The sequence below is a fragment of the Mauremys mutica genome, chromosome 4 (genome assembly GCF_020497125.1).
Source record: "Mauremys mutica isolate MM-2020 ecotype Southern chromosome 4, ASM2049712v1, whole genome shotgun sequence".
Lineage (NCBI taxonomy): Eukaryota > Metazoa > Chordata > Testudines > Geoemydidae > Mauremys > Mauremys mutica.
In genome coordinates, this window is record NC_059075.1 from 144552375 (window position 1) to 144574249 (window position 21875).

At 44.8% G+C, this 21875-nt stretch overlaps 2 protein-coding genes across 3 annotated transcripts in view; both read left to right on the forward strand.

Annotated features, from left to right (window-relative positions):
• The window catches only part of MAGI3 (membrane associated guanylate kinase, WW and PDZ domain containing 3), a 208003-nt gene that overhangs the window by 16009 nt on the left and 170119 nt on the right, over nucleotides 1-21875 (forward strand). The gene's annotated exons all lie outside the window — the stretch shown is intronic.
• LOC123368434 (39S ribosomal protein L21, mitochondrial-like) lies at nucleotides 17013-17697 on the forward strand. The gene has a single exon (XM_045013218.1). The coding sequence runs from the start codon at nucleotides 17018-17020 to the stop codon at nucleotides 17618-17620; it is 603 nt and encodes a 200-aa protein (XP_044869153.1). The 5' UTR covers nucleotides 17013-17017; the 3' UTR covers nucleotides 17621-17697.

Here is a 21875-nt window from a genome sequence, read left to right on the forward strand (position 1 = left end):
CTAGTAACCATTCTTCCTTATCACTCAAATATTTAATGTCTCTATACAAGATCTCTATCAAGCATTCTTACAACTACAATACCCACCTGCTGAAGTGAAGAAACAGATTGACAGAGCCAGAAGAGTACCCAGAAGTCACCTACTACAGGACAGGCCCAACAAAGAAAGTAACAGAACGCCATTAGCCGTCACCTTCAGCCCCCACCTTCAGCGCATCATCAGGGATCTACAACCTATCCTGAAAGACGATCCCTCACAAATCTTGGGAGACAGACCAGTCCTTGCTTACAGACAGCCCCCAACCTGAAGCAAATACTCACTAGCAACCACACAACAAAAACACTATCTTTGCAACAAAGCCCGTTGCCAACTCAGTCCACATATCTATTCAGGGGACGCCATCATAGGACCTAATCACATCAGCCACACTATCAGAGGTTCATTCACCTGCACATCTACCAATGTGATATATGCCATCATGTGCCAGCAGTGCCCCTCTGACATGTACATTGACCAAACCGGGCAGTCTCTACTCAAAAGAATAAATGGACACAAATCAGATGTCAAGAATTATAACATTCAAAAACCAGTCGGAGAACACTTCAACCTCCCTGGTCACTCAGTTACAGACCTCAGAGTCGCAATACTCCAACAAAAAAAGTTCAAAAACAGACTCCAACGAGAAGCTGCAGAATTGGAATTAATTTGCAAACTGGACACCATTAAATTAGGCTTGAATAAAGACTGGGAGTGGATGGGTCATTACACAAAGTAAAACTATTTCCCCTGCTAATTTTTTCCTCTACTGTTACTCACACCTTCTTGTCAACAGTTGGAAATGGGCTATCCTGGTTATTACTACAAAAGTTTTTTTTTCTTCTGCTGATAATAGCACACCTTAATTGATTACTCTCGTTATAGTTGGTATGGCAACACCCATTTTTTCATGTTTTGTATGTGTGTATATATATATCTTCCTGCTGTATTTTCCACTGCATGCATACAATGAAGTGGGTTTTAGCCCATGAAAGCTTATGCTCAAATAAATTTGTTAGTCTCTACAGTGTTACAAATATTTGTTCTTTTTGCTGATACAGACTAACATGGCTACCACTCTGAAACCTGTCATAATGTAAATGTATCTTATTGAATAATACTTTGAAAGGCTTTGCTTTTACTGATAGAATCTTAAACTACTTTAGAAAAGGGATGCAAGAAATTAAGAATGGCTGAAAAGTGGTTCTGTTCTCCATAAGTAGCACTAAAGTAATGCAAAAAGCAGAGGGAGAGGGATGCCTTCAAATTTTTGTTGACAAATTCCTTTTTATGGACTTAAATGATAAAGTGGTGGGAACATAACTAAGCCATTAATGCTGTAGGGTGTGTGTGGGGGAGCTTTTTGCTATCTATAGCATATTTTATGTGTATGGCTTTTGTAAGGGGAAGCCATGTGGATGCTCTGTCTGTCTTGAGTACTTATATGGTTCATTTCTGTAGTATCGCCATCGTCTGTGTTTATCCCTCGTAAAGTAGCGAAGTACAGTTATTCCCATTTTGCACATGAGGAACTGAGGCACAGAGAAGGCTAAGTGACTTGCCCAAGTTCACACGGAATCTGTTGCGGAGAAGGGAATTGAACCCAGAGCTTCTGAGTCCTAGGCTAGCTCTTAAACCACTGGGGCTTTCCTTCCATTTATAGTGATGACAAAATTCCCAAGGTCACCCAGGAAATACGGGCCAAATCAGGGGGCTGAATGCAGGTCTCCTAAGCTCCAGGCTAGTGCCATAAACACAGAACTGTCATCCTCTCTGTGGAAAGCTTCGAGTCATGACCCTTGGAGGAAAAGACATGAAGTTGGCAATTCACTCAAAATGATTAATCATCATGATAAACTCAAGTTATAGCAACATAGATGTATGCTTGCACAAGAGAGGATTATAATTAGGGCTTTACCAAATTCATGGTCCATTTGGGTCAATTTCACAGTCATAGGATTTTAAAAATTTTAAATGTCATGATTTCAGCTATTTAAATCTGAAATTTCATGGTGGTGTAATTTTAGGGGTCCTGACCCATAAAAGAGTTGGGGGGGTCACAAGGTTATTGTAGGGGGTATTGTGGTACTGCTGCCTTTATTTCTGTGCTGCTGCTAGAGGTAGCGCTGCTTTCAGAACTGGGCAGCTGGAGAGTGGCGGCTGCTGGCCAGGAGCCCAGCTCTGAAGGCAGAGCCACCGCCAGCAGCAGTGCAGAAGTAAGGATGGCATGGTATGGTATTGCCACCCTTACTTCTGTGCTGCTGCTAGCATGGCACTACCTTCAGAGCCAGCTGGCTGGCTAACAGCTACCCACATCTGAAGGCTGTGCAGAAGTAAGGGTGGCAGTACAATGGCTCAGTGGTTTGAGCATTGGCCTGCTAAACCCAGGGTTGTGAGTTCAATCATTGAGGGGGCCATTTAGGGATCTGGGGCAAAAATTAGCCTGGGGATTGGTCCTGCTTTGAGCAGGGGGTGGGACTAGATACCTCCTGAGGTCCCTTCCAACCCTGATATTCTATGATTCTACTGTGACCCCCCCCACCCCACACACATAATAACCTTGTGACCCCCCCCCTCTGCAACTCCCTTTTGGGCCAGGATCCACAATTTGAGAAACACTGGTCTCCCCTGTGAAATCTGTGTAGTATAGGGTAAAAGCACACACAAGCTCACATTCACGAGGGAGGACCAGATTTCACGGTCCGTGACATGCTTTTCATGGCTGTGAATTTGGTATGGCCCTAATTATAATGCAGAATGTGAACTACCATTAAAATAAACTGACTAAAACTTAAGTCCCTAGCTGTTATCTTCTATTGATTGTTAAAAGGTGAGTTGTTTTAACTAATTCCTTTACTTCTCTGACTGGAAGTAATATTCCCTGTGATATAAAAATGGGATTTAGCATTTTATGTAATAATTTCATTTTGGACATAATACTCAGTTCTATGAGGAAGGTTGTTATATTGGTTCATTAGCATCCATGCAAGTACAGTGACTTTATCGGGACATTTCAATTTGCATCATGTTGCTGACATTTAAGGGAAGATGGATGCTGGTAGAGCATGACCAATTTATTTTTCTTAATTTGCAAAATGGTAATAATACCAATCTCCTAGAACTGGAAGGGACCTCGAAAGGTCATCGAGTCCAGCCCTCTGCCTTCACTAGCAGGACCAATTTTTGCCCCAGATCCCTAAGTGGCCCCCTCAAGGATTGAACTCACAACCCTGGGTTTAGCAGGCCAATGCTCAAACCACTGAGCTATCCCTCAAATCATTAAATGATTTGGTTTTACTAAGTGTTAAACTGGTGTACATACATAACAGTGCATAATGTGAGTGTTGAGAGTAAACTTTCCATGGTAGCTGAGTTAAGAAGGAGAATGCTAAACATTATAGAAACAGTCAAGTAGGGCAGGTAATATTCACGTCTAGTTTGAATCTTTTTCCTACATTCTGTTTATAAAGACTTCAGAGTGCATAAAATAAAGTAACTTGTGAACATAAATGTTTGAAATAACTAGATCAAGGGAAATGGATGTGCTCCAGAGCTTAAAATAATTACACCTGAGTCAGGAAAAAACCCTATTCTTATTAGATGGTATTGCAAAATTGCTTATGTGTACATACTGTGTGTAAGTTTGATTTCCTCTAAAACTAGAGACGATCAAAATTAGAAAAGTTTATCAGACCAGATGGACCAATGGAACCTGTCGAGGTCACTTCCAGTCCTACATTTGTATGATCTGATTCAATATGGCACTTTCTATATAAAAGGTGTAACTGTCAGCTAACCAGGATGAGGGCAGTCTAGCCTAGTGGCCAGAGCGGGCAGTAAGCCTAATGGTTGGGGCTAGAGCTGCAGTCAGTCATCTGGAGCCAAACCAAGGGTAAAATCAGAAGGCAGAAACAGGGTACTAGAGCCAAGGGTCGAGCTGGAGTCTGTAGTCAGGAGCCAGAGCCAGATGTCAAACTGGAGGTCAGGAAGTGGAGCAAGGAGGGGCCCAACGCAGGGCAGGGCAGAAGCAAGGCTAGATGCAAGACAAGAGCAACAGGAAAAAGGTAACACAGGAGTAGGAACAGTAGTGGGCATGAGGGTTGAGAAGCCAGTGAACTGCTGGCCTCTGCAGCCAGTCAGGTTGTGTGGCTAACGAGGCAGCCTGCTGCAGGTCAGCTGTACTGATGAGGCAGCCTGGAGACTAGCCCTGCTGCAGGCCCTTGTTCCTGACCGTAACTGATTATCCAGTAACTAGTAGAATTAGATATACTAATTCTGGAAGGCTAAGAGTATTTGTGTGGTGTCTTGCACATTGATTTTTTTGGAGTCCAATCATAATAAAATAAAAAAATATAATTTATTGTCCAGATACATAACAGCTGAGTTAACTGGCATAACAGTGCCAAGAATAACTAACATTTTTATGGGTCTGACTAAGCAAAATCACTCATTTGGCCTTTAAAAACTGACCGAACTAAGTGCCTTTCTGGGCCAGAATTGTTTGAAGGATTACAACACAAATATGACTGAAGTAGAATTACCTTGCCATTTCATCTTATTGGGCAGCTTTTGTGTGTTTGCACAGCTGTGGCCTAGTGGTTTGAGCAGGGAGCTGAGTCAGGAGACCTAGATTGTAATCCCAGCTCTCACTGACTTTTCTGCAGAACCTTTGGCAAGTCACTTCAACCTCACTGTCTCATTTTAACTCACCTGTTAAATGCTTACTTGGTCTTGTAAAGCACTTTAAGATTTATGGAGGAAAAGTGTGAAAGTACAAATGTATTATAAAACAATGTCAAGAGGATTCAAACTTTGATATGCAGAATTGTAGTTGACCTTTGTTTTTCTTAAGCATGTAACGGATGTGGATTTAAACAGATAGTAGGTGGTGACTCATTCCCAACTCTTTAAGCTTTCCCCTCTTTTGAGGTGCCTGTGCAAATATAAATAACTATGTAGAGGGCTAAAGTGACCTCCCTACAAGTTGTGGAATCACCTATAAACTAAAGAGGAGTTTGCTAGTACAACTCATTAAATCCTAGAGGATTAGCATTCAGTTTATTTCCTCTAAACCCACAGAACTATCAGGAAATAACTTACCCTAAAGTTTTAGATTTGCGAATGTGATTTCCTCTTAATGCATGTACTTCAGAGGAATTTAAAAATCCTCTTATGTACAAGAGAAGCAGAGTCCAATTTTAATCCAGTGGAATGATGCTTAATGGTTTGTTTAATCTCTTATTGGTCTACATAATTCTTCAGAAATCAGATGACCGGAAGTATAAGTGAGATTGTTTTTTACCTATGTTGCTGAAACCACTATCAGAAATTTCACTAATATTTCCAGTAAGATTAGACTGTTAACACTTTGATGCAGGAAGTTAGCTTCCTCTGTGTGTGTATATGAATAGTGCCTAGCGAACTGTGGGCACTATCACGGTACAGATAATAAAACAACAAAAACATTTTGTTTTGTGGTATCCCATATTTTGGTAGTATTTTAGGATATTTGCATTTGCTGGGCATTGCGTCTTTTTTTCACACCATTTCTGTGCAAAACAAATACTGAGGCCTTGTCTACACTACAAGACTATTTCGAATCTACTTAAGTCGAATTTGTGGATTCGACCTTATGAAGTCGAATTTGTGTATCCACAGTAACGGGGCTGGCGTCGACTTTGGAAGCGGTGCACTGTGGGAAGCTATCCCACAGTTCCCGCAGTCCCCGCTGCCCATTGGAATGCTGGGTAGAGCTCCCAATGCCTCCTGGGGGAAAAATGTGTCGAAGGTGCTTTTGGGTAACTGTTGTCATTGAACCGTCAATCACGCCCTCCCTCCCTGAAAGCTCCGGCGGGAAATCTGTTCGCGCCCTTCTCTGGTCGGTTACAGCGCGGACGCCACAGCACTGCGAGCATGGAGCCCGCTGCGATCATCGCTGCACTTATGGCCGTTGTCAACTCCTCGCACCTTATCGTCCACCTCTTCCACAGTCAGCTGCTGAGAAATCGGGCGAGGAGGCTCCGGCAGCGCGGTGAGGACAGGAATTCACAGAGTGGCGCAGACCTCTCACAAAGCAGGGTACGCCGCGCCGTGGAGATCATGGTGGCAATGGGTCAAGTTCATGGTGTGGAACGGCGATTCTGGGCCCGGGAAACAAGCACGGACTGGTGGGACCACATAGTGCTGCAGGTCTGGGATGAATCACAGTGGCTGCGAAACTTCAGGATGCGTAAGGGCACTTTCCTTGAACTCTGTGACTTGCTGTCCCCTGCCCTGAAGCGCCAGGACACCCGGATGCGAGCAGCCCTGAGTGTGCAGAAGCGAGTGGCCATAGCCCTCTGGAAACTTGCAACGCCAGACAGCTACCGGTCAGTAGCGAACCACTTTGGCGTGGGCAAATCTACCGTGGGGGTTGCTGTGATTGAAGTAGCCCACGCAATCGTTGAGCAACTTCTCTCAAAGGTAGTGACTCTGGGAAACGTCCAGGACATCATAGATGGCTTCGCCGCGATGGGATTCCCAAACTGCGGTGGGGCTATAGATGGGACTCACATCCCTATCCTGGCACCAGCCCACCAGGCCAGCTAGTACATTAACCGAAAGGGCTACTTTTCAATGGTGCTGCAAGCACTGGTAGGCCATAGGGGATGTTTTACCAACATCTTCGTTGGGTGGGCGGGCAAGGTTCATGACGCGCGTGTGTTCAGGAACTCTGGTCTGTTTAAACGCCTCCAGGCAGGTACTTTCTTCCCGGACCACAAACTAACGGTTGGGGATGTGCAGATGCCTACAGTGATCCTCGGGGACCCAGCCTACCCGCTAATGCCCTGGCTCATGAAGCCCTATACAGGCGCCTTGGACAGAGAGAAGGAACTCTTTAACTACCGGCTGAGCAAGTGCAGAATGGTGGTGGAGTGTGCTTTCGGACGTCTCAAGGGGAGATGGCAGAGCTTACTGACTCGCTCGGACATCAGCGAAAAGAATATCCCCGTAGTTATTGCTGCTTGCTGTGTGCTACACAATCTCTGTGAGAGCAAGGGCGAGACCTTTTTGTCCGGATGGGAGGTTGAGGCAAATCGCCTGGCTGCAGTTTACGCTCAGCCAGACACCCGTGCCGAGAGAATATCCCAGCGGGAAGCGCTGTGTATCCGGGAGGCTTTGAAAGCAAGTTTCCTCGGAGAGCAGGGTAACCTATGACTCTCCACTTGCTTTCAAGAGAAACTGACCCTGGGCCTGTGTCTGTATGTGTCGATTTCGATCTGCGGTTACATACCCCGTTCTCCAAGTTTCCCCCACTTCCAAAGCACGTTTTAAAGCAAATTAATTGTTACACTCATTATTAATAAATCTTTGTTTTACTTTGCATTTCTGTTCAGGTGTTGAAACATGGACGCATACTGTGCTGGGCACGGTGTGCACTGATGTACAGACCGCTTGTTCCATAGAGGAATGACATCCTCCTGCTCCTACATAGGTCTCTGGGGTGGGGGACGGTTGCAAGTGGTTGTGCATGAAGGGGAGGGATTGCAGGAAGGGGTGGGTTTGCAGGAAGGGGCGAGTGGTGCCTTCTTTGGATAGGGGTTTGGATGACGGCAGTGGGCTGCGGGTTTGGGCGTAGGAAGGGGTGAGGGGTGTGGGGGAAGGGTGAGTTTCTGTCCGTGGATGAGGGCTCTTGTTGGGGCTCAGGGCAGCGGAGAGGCTCGGTGCTACGGTGGAAGTGCATGGTAAGGGCAGCGGGCCTTAACATTAAGGGGGTGGCAGGCGCTAGGACCCTGGACAAGCATACACATCACAGAATGACCCGGGGCAGCATACACCACACAGAGTGACCCTGGTGCCTACTGACTGCAGTGTGTGTGTGCCCTGCAGTTGATCATGCCCCCAAGTCTGTACCCTGGTAATGTAGGCTATACCGTGCAATTATAAATCCCCTCCCCCCCCATACACAAAAAAATCCTCTGACACGAAAGACGTGACCGAAACAGTGAATAACAGCAAACAGCTTTTAATAATCTAATACACAGTGGGGGGATGAAACTTGGATTTGGGACTGGGTGAGCCTGTAAGGGAAGCACTTCTACAAATGTATAGCGTGAGAGGTGTGTGGTACATTAGCGCTATGCAGTGGTGCAGTGACAGTTCTCACGGCCCCTACCGCCCCTCCGTCTTGTACTTTTGGGTGGGGGGGGCAGGACTTCTTGGCGGGGGAGGGCGGTTGCAGATACACTGCAGGGGGGCTCTGTCCTCCTGCCTGCGGTCCTGCAGAACATCAACAAGGCGCCGGAGCGTGTCCGTTTGCTCCCTCATTAGCCCAAGCAGCGTTTGAGTCGCCTGCTGGTCTTCCTGCCGCCAGCTATCCTCCCGTTCGATGTGTGTGCGATGCTGTTGACATAGGGTCTCCCTCCACTGTCTCTGCTCTGCGGCCTCGGCTCTGGAGCAGGCCATCAGTTCCGCAAACATCTCGTCCCTAGTCTTTTTCTTTCGCCGCCTAATCTGCGCCAGCCTTTGCGAGGGGGATGCCGGGGCAGTCCGGGAAAGAGCCGAAGCTGTGTGATGGGAAAAGTAACTGATTTCCTTGAACAGATACATGTTTGCGAACAGTGAACACAGTCTAGTCAGTTTCTCTGAACAAGACCATACAGGGCAACAAGTCTCATGAGATCTCAGGACAAGTTCGAGATTTCGGAATACGCTCTCATTGGCTGCGGCATTGCACAGGAGAGCGGACAAGTGGGGAGAGACAGCTGAATCCGTCTAGCAGACAGTCCTGGTAAGCCTTACAGTACATTCTGCTTATCAGTTAATGGATAGCTGTGCCCTCCCGCTAAAGGCAATCTGGAAATCATATACTCTGACCCTTTTCCAGCCACTCCCGCCAGTGCACGGGAAAGATCAATGTATGCTTTTCCTATGTGGCCTACAACACGTGGCTGTTAAGCGAGGGTCATTGTTATGCAAAGTAAAAGTCAACCATTCACAACAGTAACAATACACTAATTGCCCTAATTAGATGCAGCATTTCATGAACGAGATCACCCTGATGCGGGTCCCTCGGAGTCACAAAGAGCGGATGCTAAGGGAAGCCCTGCAGAGACCAGGACCATATGCGGCCATGCTTGTGGAGGCGATGATTCCCATCTACATAAGGATGTCCTGGCGCGGAAGAGTGTGCTTCCACGGAGCACCCAACAAGGCACCTCTCCCCAGGAACCTCCTGCGGAGGCTTTTCGAGGACCTAAATGAGACCTTTCTTGAATTGTCCCTGGAGGATTATTGTTCAATCCCTATATGTGTGGACCTACTTTTCGTATAGTTTTTCATTGAAAATTTTATATATAGCATTTCTACTTTTTTATACCTGTTTTATAAAAAATAAATGTTTACATGTTTATAGCACTTACCGCCTGATCCTTCCCCTGATTCAGAGTCCGGGTTAACGGCCGGGGAGGGTTGGTAGGGGATCTCTGTGAGGGTGATGAAGAGATCCTGGCTGTCAGGGAAAGCGGTTTTGTGTTCGCTGTCGCCTGCGCCGTCCTCCACAGACCCTTCCTCATCTTCCCCATCGGCGAACATCGAGGAGGAACTGTCCAGGTTCACTATGCCATCCACTGAGTCCACGGTCACTGGTGGGGCAGTGGTGGCAGACCCACCTAGAATGGCATGCAGTGCCTCGTAGAAGCGGCATGTCTGGGGCCGGGCTCCGGAGCGTCCGTTTGCCGCTCTGACTTTTTGGTAGCCTTGTCTCAGGTCCTTGATTTTCACGCGGCACTGCATTGCATCCCGGCTGTATCCTTTCTCTATCATTGCTTTGGAGACCTTCTCGAAGGTCTTTGCATTCCGCTTGCTGGAGCGCAGCTCCGACAGCACAGACTCCTCGCCCCACACACCGATCAGATCCAGGACTTCCCGGTCTGTCCATGCTGGGGACCTCTTTCTATTCTTGGATTGGCCGGACTCCTCTGCTGGAGAGCTCTGCATCGTTGCAGGTGCTGCGGAGCTCGCCCCGATGTCCAGCCAGGACGTCAGATTCAAAGTGCCCAGACAGGAAAATGAATTCAAATTTTCCCGAGTCATTTCCTGTGTGGCTGGTCAGAGAATCCAAGCTCCGACTGCTGTCCAGAGCGTCAGAGTGGTGCACTGTGGGATAGCTCCCGGAGCTACTAAGTTCGATTTGCATCCACACCTAGCCTAATTCGAGCTAGCCATGTCGAATTTAGCGTTACTCCACCTGTCGGGGTGGAGTACCGAATTCGAACTAAAGAGCCCTCTAGTTCGAATTAAATGGCTTCCTGGTGTGGATGGTTGAGCGGTTAGTTCGAATTAACGCTGCTAAATTCGAATTAAAGTCCTAGTGTAGACCAGGCCTGAGCATTTTACAAACAAGACTCTAGTATGGCTTTTGAATATGATAGAGGAGTTTGCCATTCATTGACTGTATTGGACTGAATACTTAGAACTGCCATCATTTAATTATGAAGAACAGTTTGTTTTAACAGCAGTGCTGTCTTTCCATAGCACTCTTCCAAACCTTCTTGTGCGTTTTAAACACTTGTAACACGCAGCTTCCCAGAGCAACTATATAGAGAAGGGAGAACTGTAATTAATAATATATAAATCTAGTGTACTCAGTTTGGTGGCATTGACTACCAGTTCGAGTGTTAAAAGGCAGTTTCCAGTATTCTTCAGTTTGCCTTTAAAATGTATGGTCACTTTTTTATTTTCAGACAAGCTGGATACTTCTATGCTGTATTCTGGGGTGCTGTGTGCTCTGTAAGATCATTCATCACCTCATTTCTGACTTGTAACACTCTCAGAATTGAAGAATAGTCCCTCTTTTGTACAAAACTCAATTATGCATTTGTGCCTAGATTGAGATCACAAATCCTATTTCATTTGGGATCAAGCCAGATGTGATCTCTGGCAAATGGCAGTGATTTTTGTTCATTAAACCTATGATGCTTTTTTTAGATTTCCCACATACACATGTACATCTTTATTTGAAAAGGTCTGTCACATATATGGCAGCTAGAAATATTTCATTTTTAGAAACGTTTTATTTCTTTCCATTTTATACATTTGCTATAGCTCACTGAAGGGTATAAAGCATGAAATTCTAGGTATAAATAACTGGTGTCTAAATTTCGTGGAATAAGTGAGGTGGCTCATACCAAGAGCATTTTCATGTTCAGTCCTGAGTTAATAGTCCATCTCTGAACCTTGAAAACAACAATAGGCAGGGCCTCCTGCCTGGGACTTTGAACAATTAAGGAAATTTAGTTGTAGCTTATTTGAGACCAACCTAAAAACTGCTTCTCTCTTCCCCTCCTCCCCCTGCCTTGCAACACATTAAGTATTGCTGGTATGTAGTGGAAAAAAAACTGTACTAACGGATCTCTCTGAATTAGAGGCTTCTGTATGTGCTCTACTTACTCAATCATAGGCGGCAGGTTTGTATAATTTTTGGTGGGGCCCAAAATGGTGGTGCCCCCCCGCTCCCGCCCTGTAAGCCGATATAAAATGAAGCTACAACGCATCAGTGCCACAAGATTACAAGGGTCAATTAAAAGTGGAAAGTCAGAAGCAGCACTTGCCTGCTTCAATATACAGTATTATATTTTGCTGCACCTGTTGCGATGAAGTGGGAATGTTCTTAATATTTTCTCTGAATACTGTGTGGGTGCCTCAGTTTCCCCTGCAAGATGCCAACTGAAGGTGTTGGGGACAAAGAGATCAGGAAGAGACACAGAAGCCAGAGGAGGGAGTGTCAATTTTCAGCTGGCTGGGGAAATGGGGAGAGACCCAGAACTTGGTTCTGGGCTCCCCACCCCACAAGATGGACCTGACAGAGGGATTCTGTTTTCTGTACTAACAAGCTCTGTTTAAACTGTGTTCCTGTCATCTAATAAACCTTCTGTTTTACTGTCTGGCTGAGAGTCACATCTGACTGCGGAGTTGGGGTGCAGGGCCCTCTGGTTGCCCCAGGACCAGCCTGGGCAGACTCGCTGTGGAAAGTGCATGACGTGGAAGGGCATGCTGAATGCTCTGAGGTCAGACCCAGGAAGGTGTAAGCTTCTTGCCCTGGAGACAGTATGCTCCAAGAGAGGAGGCTCCCCCAGAGTCCTGACTGGCTTTGTATGGAGTTGTTCCAAAGCATCACAGCATCCCCTTCCACACCGTGCACTTCCCAGAAGTCTGCACAGGCACTGACACTCCCTCCTCCGGCCTTTGTCTCTTTTCCAGGCATTAGGAGGCCACCCGATCTCTCTGTTCTCCAACACCTTCAGTTGGCACCTTGCAGGGGAAACTGATTTGGGAGAAATGAAGTAAAAGCTGCCCAAACTGAGCTTGAGCACTCCTGAATTTTGAGGTGTTCAAATCTGGAAGGCAGGTGCTGGGGGTGGGAGAGGGCTGTGGGCTCCATGGGGGAGCATGGCAGCAACTGTCTGGAGCTGCATGGAGCCAGACACGCTGGTCTGAGTGGCACAGTAAGCGGTTTGGGGGTTGGAGCCAGGGGTGGGGGGTTCCGGGGGGCAGTCAAGGGACAAGGAGCAGGGGGGGTTGGATGGGGCAGAGGTTCGAAGGGGCAGTCAGGGGACAGGCATCAATTGGATAGGCATGGGAGTCCAGGAGGTTTATCAGGGGACAAGTAGGGGGTGCGGTCCTGGGGGGGGGGGAGTTGGGTGGGGTCTCAGGAGGGGGCAGTTGGGGACAAGGAGAAGGGAGGCTTAGATAGGGGCTGAGGTCCCAAGGGGCAGTTAGGGGCAGGGGTCTCGGGAGGGGGTAATCGGGGAACAAGGACCAGTGGTGCTTAGATAGGGGGTGGAGGTCCTGGGGGGCAGTTGGGGCAGGGGTCTGGGGAGGGGGCAATCAGCGGCCAGGGGCTGGGATTCAAAGGGCTCTGGGCTACCTGCAACCGTGGGGATCCCAGAGCCCTTTAAATCCCAGCCCCGGCCGGGAATCAGAGGGCTCTGCGCTGTCCGCTGCAGCGGGGAGCCCAGAGCCCTTTAAATCTCAGCCGCGGCTGGGATTTAAAGGGCTCTAGGCTGCCTGCAACCGCGGGGAGCCCGCAGCCCTTAAAATCTCAGCTGCGGCTGGGATTTAAAGGGCTTTGGGCTGCCTGCAACCGCGGGGAGCCCAGAGCCTTTTAAATCCCAGCCGCAGCCGGGAATCAGAGGGCTCTGGGCTGCCCGCTGCGGCAGGGAGCTCAGAGCCTTTTAAATCCCAGCCGCGGCCGGGAATCAGAGGGCTCTGGGCTGCCCGCTGCGGCGGGGAGCCCAGAGCCCTTTAAATCTCAGGTGCTGGGATTTAAACGGCTCTGAGCTCCCCGCCACAGCTGGCAGCCCAGAACCCTCTGATTCCCGGCCGCGGCTGGGATTTAAAAGGCTCTGGGCTCCCCGCCGCAGCCGGCAGCCCAGAGCCCTCTGACTCCCGGCGGCGGCTGGGATTTAAAGGGCTCTGGGCTGCCGGCAGCGCAGAGCAGGGGAGAAACCTAGCTCCAAATATTGCTGGAGCAGAGCCCCTGTCTGTGAATATTCCTGGGGCTAAAGCCCCAGGAGCCCATATAAGTTGGCGCCCATGCACTCAATATAAGAATATGTAATCCCATGGATTTCATTTGTCTCACTGTAGGACAGTGATGAGTAATTACTTTTCTGTAGTGAAGATGGAGATGCTGGAAAAAAGTTTAATTAAGTACCCATTAGGAGATGTTGCGAATACTTAATTTTAAGTGCCCTGCTCTAATGAATTCATTTAATGTTCATCAAAATACCAGTAATTGTAATTGATTTCCATGTAGTATATGATGTATCTGCTGTAGTGCACATTACAACCTGGGGTTCTGCACTATTTTGTGCTTACATCTCGAAAAGTTTTTAAAAAAATTCTCATTGCCTTCTTCAGCCAATTATATGTATGTGGATTTAAACAAATAGATAGTAGGTTGTGGATTTAGATTGTAAACCTCTTGCCTTTTTGTCACCAGAGCCTTGAATCAAAATGCTAATGGTGCATTTCCTGATACAGAAATATTTCCCTCGTTGAGTCCTATGATTCCAGCTAACTGAACTCTAGGAACTGTGCATCCTTATTCTAAGTCTGAATCCCCAGCTGGATATTAAGCTCTCTGTATTAGAAAGTAGTCATCCCACTAAAGCTTATATTAATGTGGCGAGCCACTTAACCAGCTTATTTGGGACTTAGAGGGCATATGTGAGCATATGTATATCGGCAGTTAGCTTATATAGAAGCATATGGAATAGCATCACTCATTCGTACATGCACATGGTAACTGAATGAGCAGGTCATTTGGATCCTGGTGGATACCAACCAGTTATGAAAGGACTAGAGTATGTGTTTTTTAAAACTGCTGGGAAATTGAACACGAATAATTCCAAAATATTTATTTATATGCTTTTCTTCATGGAATATTTATTCCTTCTAATTGTTTTCTGGTGGTTTACAAAGTAAATTGTAGAACTTAATGTTCTGAGTTTTAAGGAGAATTACATAAGCAAAATAGTGGTTTCTAGAATAGTTTGGTTGTAATGCTTCATACAAGTTGTTGCACACGTATATTGAGTAATTAGTTTGCATATCATGATTTATTTATTCTGAACATCTGACGCATGCTCCATAAAACATGGTTTTAATATGTTCTGTGCCTTGTCCCATGTATGCCACTTATACTATAGATATTATTTGTTTCAGAATGTTATGTTGACTAATCAAATTACACTTCTATATTAATCTGATTTTCAAATTTTTAGGGATAATGTATCAGCATTTGTTTTCTTAGCACTGATCTTTCTAAAACACTATGATTATTTTTATGTATGCTTACTTCCCAATAGAATGCAATGTTTTTAGCACTACTAATCCTTTTATAAGATATTTTCTATCTGTCCTCTTCCTGAGATTATTATTTTGTTGTTGATAGATCCTTGAGAGCATTAAGAAAGCTTGGGCAGATGAGCATCCCTTGCAGTATGATGATTGGCATGCAATGGATGAATTCTTTGTGTTGCTATTTTTACTTTTAAATAGGTTTTTGAGGCCTTCGGTGGTGAGTAAAATATTTCTAAAATAGTTCTAAAGGATGCACCATTATCATTATTTATTTTGGACCTTGTCTCTAGATGAAGGGCCTTTGGTTGAGCCTTAATCCGTGTTGGGATCTACTAGTGTGTACGCCAGTTGGTTTGAGTGTGGCTCTGTGCAGGCATAGATGTCCATGCTCATGGACCCCAGGGCCAGATTGAAGCCTTGATTTGTAAATGTTTCATAATAGACTACAAGTGTAATATACTGTACTTGTACTATTAAATACACTAGGTATATGAAGTGTATTATATTAGACATAAACAAGCATGATTAAATAGGTATACAATGATTCTTATAACTTTTTAAAAACTTAATTAAATCTGATGGCCTCCATGCTGATTCATCTTTAATTGTTGGATGTTTTAGCTCTGGAAACATAGTTTCTTGTTATATTGTCGCCTACAGTTTGTATTAGAATATTGCACTGTTGTGTCCTTTGGCCTGCATATATATGACATAATGTAAGAACTGCTCAACTGGGTCAGACCCCAGTGGTCCATCTATTCCAATATCCTGTCTCCGACAGTGGCATATACCAGATCTTCTGGGGAATGTATAGAACAAGGCAGTTGAAGTGATCCACCCTGTCTTCCCCTCTCAGCTTCTGGCAGTCAGAGGTTTAGGGTGCCCCTGAATATGGGGTTGTGTCCCTGACCATCTTGGCTGATGGTGACTGATGGACCTGTACTCCACGTATGCAGTATTCTTATAGCTGTGTCGGTCCCAGGATATTAGAAAGACAAGGCGGGTAAGGTGATACATTTTATTGGACCAACTTCTGTTGGTGAGGGAGACAAGGTTTTGAGCTTACTCAAAGCTCTTTTTCTCGGTCACTCCAGGAAATTATCTAGCTCTGTTTTGAACCCAGTTATACTTTTAGCCATCACATCATCCCATGGTAATGAGTTCCACAGGTTAATTATGTGTTGTGTGGAAAAAGTACTTCCTCTTGATTGTATTGAACCTGTGGCCTATTAATTTCATTGGGTATTCTGTGGTTTTTATACTGTGGGAAAGGGTGACTAACACTTCTCTATTCACGTTTCCCCACCATTCATGAATAGACTCTTATGTAGACCCCTTAGTCGTCACTTTTCTGACCTGAACAGTCCTAATCTTTTTAGTCTCACCTCATATGGAAGCCATTCCGTACCCTAGATCATCTTTGATCAATGAATGCAAGTTCACATTCACACTTTGATTTTTGTGTGTGGCGCTATTCCATGGCATATAGTGATGCATACTGTTCTGTTCCTTTGGTTTTTAAAAACTGATTTGTATACGTTTTGACGTTTCCCTGGTATTTTTATGTTGAAGAGAACAAGTTCCTAAATATTAAGCAGTGTTCACAAGATGGTAGGCAGCAGTAATGGGATATGTTGCAATGGGATATGTCTGATAATGCAGCAGTGGAAGGGTTGTGAGGAACTACAAAGTAAAAAATACGTTATGTAAATTTAAGGATGTTGGTGTGAGACACAAATAGAAACTAGAACCTGTTTAAGGCTGTAACGCAGTGGTTCTTAACCTGGGATGCATGCATCCCCCCTAAGGGTGCGAGATGCTCTTTCTAGGGGTGTGATACATGCCAGATTTTTTTTTAGAAGGTAAATCATCGAAAACACAAATTAAGCACAGGCGTGTAAGTATAACTACTTTGTTTAATAAAACCTATGTATTTATTAACATTATACATTTTTAATGATTACTGTAATATACAAACAAAACCTATCTAGGTTTAAGGGGTGCGAGAACATATTTTGAGAACCAAAGGGGTGCAGGCTGCAGTAAAGGTTAAGAGCCACCACTCTAACAGTAAATGAAGAATCTTTAGAGAGATTTGTCAGTCGTTGGAAACTAGCTGGCAAGCTCCGGCGGGATGATGGCGGCGGCGGCAGCCTGCGGGCAGCTCCTGGGGCCTGGGCGGCAGCGGGCGGACCCCGCGGCAGCCTCTCTGTTGTGGTCTACAGTTCGAAGCGAGAGATCTCAAAGCACTTCACTACAGCAAGGAATTATTGCCAAAACATCATTGTCCTCACCCCCATGGCCCGAAGTCAAACTGCCAGATCCACTAGAAGAGGCAAAGTACCATGCAAAGGTCGTGCAAAAGGTGAATGAGATGATTGCCACTGGGCAGTACGGAAGGCTCTTTGCTGTGGTTCACTTTGCCAGTAAGCAATGGAAGGTAACCAGTGAAGATTTGATTTTAATGGAAAACGTGCTGCCAGCTGAATGTGGAGACCGAATCCGACTGGAGAAGGTTTTGCTGGTTGGTGCTGATGACTTCACGCTTATTGGAAAGCCACTTCTGGGGAAATATCTTGTCCGTGTGGAAGCCACAGTTATCGAGAAAATAGAATCTTGGCCAAGAATTAACATGAGATTTTGGAAAAGGCACAATTATCAAAGGAAGAAAATTATCGTGCAGCCACAGATGGTCCTCCAGATAAACACCATAGAAATTGCTCCCTGCTTGTCATGATCGATTGTTGGTCTAGTAGGGCTAGGTTTATTTTTACTGCTTTAGGAAGTATGGAAATAAAGAACTCTTGTCATTGGGGGAAAAAAAAAAGAAGACAGGAATAAAGAAGGCATAAGAGCATATAATAAAAATAGCAAATGCTGTGATATGACAGAATCTGGAAAAAATCAGTTGTGAATTGGGTAAGGCTGTGTTCCAGTGCACGTTGAGTGGCATCGAGTTGACTAGATTTTATGAAGAGCCGCAGTGAGTGTTTGTAGCGTTACTGCTGAGGGAATTCTGCACTGAAAAATTAAAAATTCTGTGCACAATATTTTAAAATTTGTCAATAAATTAAAAAATGGAGGCTTCAGCATGGCAGTGAGAGTACAGGCCACTGGCTGCATGAAGGTGGGAGATCACCCAGCAGCCCCTCCACCCCCCAACCCCAGGACATGGACTCAGCAGTGAGGCTGCACCCAACCTTGATGCAGCACAAGGCCTGAGTCTGCCCCAGAAACACCCTGGGGCCCTGCCCCTCTGAAACAGGTGCACCAGGTGTGAGGCAGGCAGGCTCAACCAGGCAGGATCCAAGTGTGAAGGGGCTCAGTGTGGGGGATCCAGGTGTTCGATGAGAGGGTTCTGTGAGGGGCAGTCTGGGTGCAGGCAGCTCAGTGGGGGGTCTTGGTGTGGGGGGATCTGGATGCGCAGAGGCTCGTTGCGGGAGTCCAGGTGCAGCGGCAATGGGATTCTGTAAGCACTTCCAGGTAAAGGTGGTTGGGGCTCAGTGGGAGGGTCTGGGCTTGGGAGGCTCAGTGGGGGGGAGGGTGGTCTGGGTGCTGGGAGAGTGGGGGTCTAGGTTAAGGATAGATTTATAGACTCAGGAATACAAATGAAAAATTGCAGAAATGGTTCAGAAACATATCAGTGCTGATCTGGTCCTTTAAAAAGATGTGAGATAAACGGCACACTCATCGAGAGAGGAGAATGGGACACTTCACCATGAAGAACTTTCTCACAAACACTATAAATCAAATCATGGTGGGCAGGTGGGGTGCTTATTTAGTAGAGTAGGAGGTGTGAGAGGCAGACCTGAATGTTGCAGCTAATAGATCACTGCCAAGCCAATGGGAAACAAGTAGGGCCGTACCAAATTCACCCTCCATTTTGGTCAATTTCATGGTCATAGGATTTTAAAAATAATAAATTTCATGATTTCAGCTCTTTAAATGTGAAATTTCATAGTGTTGTAATTGTAGGGATCCTGGCCCAAATGGAGCTGGGGGGAGGGGGAGTCACAAGGTTATTATAGGGAGGGATTGCAGTATTGTTAGTCTTACTTCTGCACTGCTGCTGGCGGCGGCACTGTCTTTAGAGCTGGACAGCTGGAGAGTGGCGGCTGCTGGCCGGGAGCCCAGCTCTGAAGGCAGAGCCGCTGCTGCCTGCAGAACTGGGCCCTCAGTCAGCAGCCGCCACTCTCCGTCCGCCCAGCTCTGAAGGCAGCAGCACAGAGGTAAAGGGTGGCATGGTATGGCACTGCCACCCTTACTTCTGAGCTGCTGCTGGCGGGATGCCGCCTTCAGAGCTCGGTGCCTGGCCAACAGTTGTTGCTCTGTGGCTGCCTGGCTGTGAAGGCAGCACAGAAGTAAGGGTGGGAATACCATTATCCCCCCTAAGATAACCTAGTGACCCCCCCCCTCCCTGCAACTCCCTTTTGGGTCAGGACCTCCAATTTGAGAAACTCTGGTCTCTCCCAAGAAATCGGTATAGTATAGGGTAAAAGCACACAAAAAGTCAGATTTCACGAGGCGAGACCAGATTTTTACAGTCCCTGACACATTTTTCATGGCCGTGAATTTGGTAGGTCCTTAGAAATGAGACCCTGGCACAAGTGGAAGGCCTCTTTTCACTAAACATGAAAAGACTTAAATATATTAGTCCCTGTGGGAGAAGGTGGTGGCTTTGGGCTACAAGGTCAGTGGAGTTTCATTAATCTTTATATCTATCTATATTTATGCATGATAAATGCATGTAATATATCCGCAGGGAGGCTTTAAAGTATTCACAAATCACCAACTGTTCTTTATCCTCTTTAATTCAAAAGACTACTATAAATGGAATTGCCTTCCAATTCAGTCATCCAACTCTGATGTGTAATGCCAAGTGGCATATTGCAGGAATAGTACATCAGTTTCTACTTGAGAAGGTTCATTCTCTTGACCATTTCCCCCCTCTTTTTATATGGAAGGTAATACAACACAGCAAAAAGGATATAAATCAATTTCTGCTTTGTTGAATCACCTTTGGGGGCACACAGTTGTTGATCCACAGCCAAAACTATAACCAGGTCACTTCTGAAATGCTGTCAGTTTGCTCCATCTTGGAAACTACATTTCTGATACCTTGTTTTTTAAAAAGAGGTTCAACAAGTTCATTTAAAGGTCCATTATCTTTCCTGATCTGTAGGGTTCCAAGACTCAATGTGGATTTTAGTGAGAATGTTAAAGGCTATACCTGTTTGTTAAAGGATGTGTGGTTTAGATAGTATTTCATTACATATATTATTTTCTTTTGGCTACAGATAATTACATTTTGTATAACTCATTTTTTTCTCCTGTTTTTTGTTTCCATATTTAAAATGAAAAGTTATTTTCAAGGTGATTCAGTCCTGACAGTAATGAGAGTGAGAAAATGGGATTCAAATGAGCAGAGCTGGGGAATATATGAATTTAGCTTTTGAATAACTCAGTAGCTTGAAACATTAGTAAAACCTGACCCCAATACTGGGGCTGGCATTTTATGACCTTTTAAAAAAAAATAAAATAAAGGAAGTAATACTAAATATAGAAACATAATTGGCAGTATTAGTTCTTTCATACCTTCTTTATGCTGTGGATAGAAAACGGAAGAGAAGCAGTTGCACAAAGTTTGATAGATATAGATAGCTTCTTTGCTGTTTGTATTATTTCTGAAGTAGTGTTGAAAATGCAATATGATTTGCCTGTAGCAGAGTTTAATGTGATGTAATAAACTTGGAATAAGGAAAAGTACGTGTAGTCTCCTGTTCAGGTTACTTTCAGCTGGCTGAGAATGTTACCTGTCCATTATCACCTGTATGTGCCTATCTTGAATAAAAAATAAAAAATGAAGAGTTTTAAAAATAAACAGAGGTAAGGTTAGATGCTACAGTGGATTGGGGTAATAAGTCTATTTCATGTGCCCCCAGTAAAATAAGTATATAGTATAAATGACCAAATGTTCCCTAATTATAATGAATGTATACTCATAGATTCACCATACACAAAACCTACGTGCACTCTGCAGAATGAATTTATCAGCAAGGGATTTTTAAGACTATGAATAAATCCATTTGTTTTTCAAAATCTAGGGTTTATTTTTTAGTTTCCCGGACAGGGATTTCTTTATTGTAAATAAATTATGAAACCTTTTCGTTTATGCAGTGTGTAGTCCCTCAGACACAATTTAAATCTACCTTAGGGTCCAATGCAAAGAGGTGCTGAACAGCCAAAGTGCACAGTGGTTTAATTTATACCAAACAGTTTTTAACCACGTGTATTGCATTAATTTCATATAACCACTGTGACAGTAATTTAAATCCACAATATAATTTCAGAATAAAAAATTAAACTTGCCCATAAACACAAGTGAATCTTTGCTGTAGCATAACATTTAAACATCCCAAACCCTAACTTTGAGTTTCCTTTCCCAGTTGCTTCTGTATAGTGAGATCCAGGCTCCCTTGATGGTAATGAATATAAATTAGGAATTGTAACAAATTGATAAGAGAAGCAAAAGGACACAGAGAAATCTATGGCAAGTAGAGGTTAGGACAGTGAGTTTAAGTAAAGCGGGTGGAGGGGATGGAGAAGAATCTTGACAATGGCCAATTTTTTATTTCTAATATTTTTCTCTATTGACATTTTCTTAGGCTTAAACATACCAGGATATGGAGTTACTCCAAATAATATTTAGTAATGAAAAATCCTTATAGCAGTCCATAGTGGGTGTGTGTAATTGTCACAAGGATATCTAATGACTTCTTTAAAATGTCCAAATCTATTTGGTAAGGCTGCAAAAACTTTCAAAAACCCTGCAGGGATGGAAGTACTTTTACTATCACTAGAATCAGGAAGAGAAAAATTCATGTTATGGTGAAGTGTGAAGACCTAAGAACATTTCCAACATCCGTTGCAGAATCATTTTGCTATGTAAGGGCTATTATGGATATTCTGATTGTATTAAATTGAAATGTATA